Genomic DNA, 3,177 nt, shown 5'->3' with positions numbered 1-3,177 from the left:
TGTGGTATTCCATTGTGTGTGCACTGTGTGCCTTTGTGTGTGTCCGGATATATCTGTTGTGTGCCTTGTGTGCTGTGTTCCATTATGTGTGTTGTGTGCCTGTGCGTGTCCGGTTGTGTGACCGTGCGCATGTCTATGTGTGTGTATTTTTCCCCACGCGTGTATCTGTTGTGTTCCCGTGTGTATGTGTGTGTGTGAGTCTCGTGCACAGCCCATTAGTGGAGTTTAACCTCGTAGCTCGGGGAGTCACCTGCCCCCCCGAACGCACCGGGCTTCCTTGGAGCCGCTGCAGCCCGTTAACATTTCACTGTGTTCCCACCCGGCGCAGCCCCGTTACTTTTGTCCTAAGAGGGCAATTAAGGAAACAAACGTTTCCCCCAGATTAGCTGGCAGCCAGCTTTGCATACTAATGCAATGCCAAGTGGTTACAAATAGTGAGTGCTCTAATTACCGCCACTGTTTTCAATCAGAAATCGCTCAATTTCCCAGGATGCGGTCTCCATGGCTGAAGAGAAACAACACACAACCTTACAGGGGCAAGAGACAATCATGTATGTGTGTGTTTTTGTATGTGTGTGTGTGTGTGTGTGTGTGTGTGTGTGTGTGATCGTGTCTCTCCTTTGAGCGTGTGTTTTTGTATGTGTGTGAGTGTTTGAGTGTGTGTGTGTGTCTGTGTGGATGTGTGTGTGTGTGTGGTTGTGTACTTGAGTGCGTGCATGTGAGTGTGTGTGCATGTGTGTGTGTGTGTGTGGGTGAAGGAGGGGACGTTGGACTGTGCATGTGGGTGCATGTGTCTGGGCTTCAATGCGCGAGATTAGAGGTGTATGTTTTTCTTAGCGTACACAAGTTTGTGTATGCCTCTGTGTGTATTTTGTGTCATCTTGTGTGTGTATGTGTGTGGGTTTGTGTGCGTGTGTGTGTGTGTGTGTCTGTTTATGCTTGTTAGCGTGTTCTCGCTTGTATGTATGCCGGAAGGTACAAATCAGCTTATCCGTGTTTTTCTGTGTACAGACTCAGGAACGGCCCCTTCCCCATCACCGCTGGCCTTGTCAAGCCTGGAAATGGATCCTGGCCGCCTCTGAAGCATTTAGCACCACAATTATCCCCCCATTCACAGACTGCCTGCGCTAATGTAAACCACACCAGGCACTAGCCATCATTCAACCGCAGTAAAAAAGGAAATGCAGAAACCCATCCTCTGTGAGAGCAATTTGACGCAATTCTGTCCCTGTGTCTCCGTTGCTACAAATAGGGGTCAACTCATTTATTAAGCAATTTCTAGGTCTTGTGGGGGGGGGGGGGGGGTTCCTTGTCTGTTGGGCCACTTATAACCCTAAAAGCATCCCATAATGTGTAATGTGTCCGACATCAAACACACATGAAAAAGAAAGAAGGGCAGATCTCAGCGCCCATCCCGTGCTGGGGGTGGGCGCTGGGAGGAGACGGTGGGTTGGGGACCACCACCACAGACAGGGGCGAGTTACAGAGGACCCACAGCGGGCACGGACAACTCAGCCACGCCATAGGATGTCCACACGGCCGCTGGGTACTCTCGGCCTGGGCTGACCTTTAGGCTTCTGACAGCCAGCTAATGGCGGCCTGGCTGCCGATCAATGCTCCCGGAGACTCATCACCGCCACCACCATCCCTGCCCTTTTCCCTGGGCCAGGAACAGAGGGGGGATGGGCGAGAGAGGCCTGCCACAGAGCCATTGACCCGGCTGCTCTCTCTCCCTCCACCCTGGCGTGGGTGTTGGCTGCTGGCAGGGCCGCGGGAGCCTGGACCCGCTCTGACCTGCCACACGACGAGAGGACAGCCAGGGCCTGCTGGAGAGGGCCGAGGCCGCCTCCGCGGCGGACTGCGTGAAGCCAGACGGGGGGTCCGGGGTTGAGGGGGAGGAAGGGGGGGGAGGGGGCTACATTCGTCCTGATTGCCTCGTCTAAAATGCTGATGGATCGTTATTGTTGCTGAACAAACGATGCAAACCAATAAAGTGGCAAGTGTGCGTTCAGGATAGAGCGATGCGTGTTGTTCGTGGCATTGCAGGAGTTCAATGGCAGACTTCAAATGGGTCACAGAGGAGCGCTGTTTTCAGACATAGCGCTACATGAGGCAAGAGTGTGCCTGATGTTATGTGTGTGCTTGGCGTGTGTAACCCATATGCTACAGCGCTGCACCATTCATCAAAATACCCTTTCTTATTCAATAGACCGGCGTTGAACCGCGAGGAAAAAACACAACAGACAGATAGAGCTGATTAATTGCATACAATCCACAACAACAGAAGATTTTTCACCTCATATTCCATATGGGATGACAAGAGAGGGAGAGAGCGAGTGAGAGGGGAGAGAGAGGGAAAAAATTTAAGTGGTTTAGCACAGACTGTTCTTTTTATTATCATTAACAGTAATGTGATGCGGAATCCCCCCGGTGATCCACTCACAGCATCACCTCCACTCAGAAGTCATTCATTAGCACAAACAGAAGGCAACGCAGGAGCAGAGCGAAGGAGAGAGAGAGACATCGGCGGAGACACGGAGAGAGGGAGGGAGAGAGAGAGAGTCACGGAGAGAGAGACATCGGCGGAGACAGGGAGAGATAGAGTCACGGAGAGAAACGGAGGAAGAGACACGGAGAGAGAGAGAGAGAGGGAGAGAAAGACATAGGTGGAGACACTGCTAGAGAGAGAGAGAGAGAGAGAGAACCATGGGGAGCGACTGAGAGGGAGAGACATTGTAGGTGAGAAGGAGAGAGAGAGATAGACATAGGGATCGAGAAGGAGATTGAGACATCATAGGAGAGAAGGAGAGCGATAGCAAAGAGGAGGGAGAGCGACAAAGGGAGCGAGGAGGAGAGAGAGCAGAGGAAGGAGAGAGATAGAAGAAGGGAGGGCTGGAGGGAGGAAGAGATGGAAAGAAGAGCAAGGGAGAGGGGCAGAGGCGGGAGAGAGAGAGGGATGAGGGGTGAGTTGAGAGAGATAGATAGGGATAAGAGGGATAGGGAGATGCAGGGAGAGAGGAGAGAGGGGGGATTGAAAAGAGGGGTAGGGGAGAGGAAAGGGAGAAAATAAGAGGAGAGAAGATGGAGGGGGATAGAATGGGGATGGAGAGAGGGGGAGAAAGAGAAAGAGGGAGGAGGGAAGAACCGAGTGGGGGGGGGGGGGGGGGGGTAGGAGAG

General features: G+C 52.7%; 1 protein-coding gene across 1 annotated transcript in view; it reads right to left on the bottom strand.

Annotated features, from left to right (window-relative positions):
- Positions 1-477: 477 nt before the first annotated feature.
- zic6 (zic family member 6) overlaps positions 478-3,177 on the bottom strand; it is a gene marked incomplete at both ends in the record, with an annotated part of 39,295 nt that continues 36,595 nt past the window's right edge. Inside the window, 2 exons of the mRNA XM_079744898.1 lie at positions 478-505; positions 1,740-1,858. Coding sequence (XP_079601024.1) covers positions 478-505; positions 1,740-1,858 — 147 coding nt within the window. The remainder of the gene's footprint in view (positions 506-1,739; positions 1,859-3,177) is intronic.

Source organism: Pollachius pollachius (genome assembly GCF_949987615.1).
Source record: "Pollachius pollachius genome assembly, chromosome: 10".
Classification (NCBI taxonomy): domain Eukaryota; kingdom Metazoa; phylum Chordata; class Actinopteri; order Gadiformes; family Gadidae; genus Pollachius; species Pollachius pollachius.
This window is presented reverse-complemented; position numbering and strand designations above follow the sequence as displayed.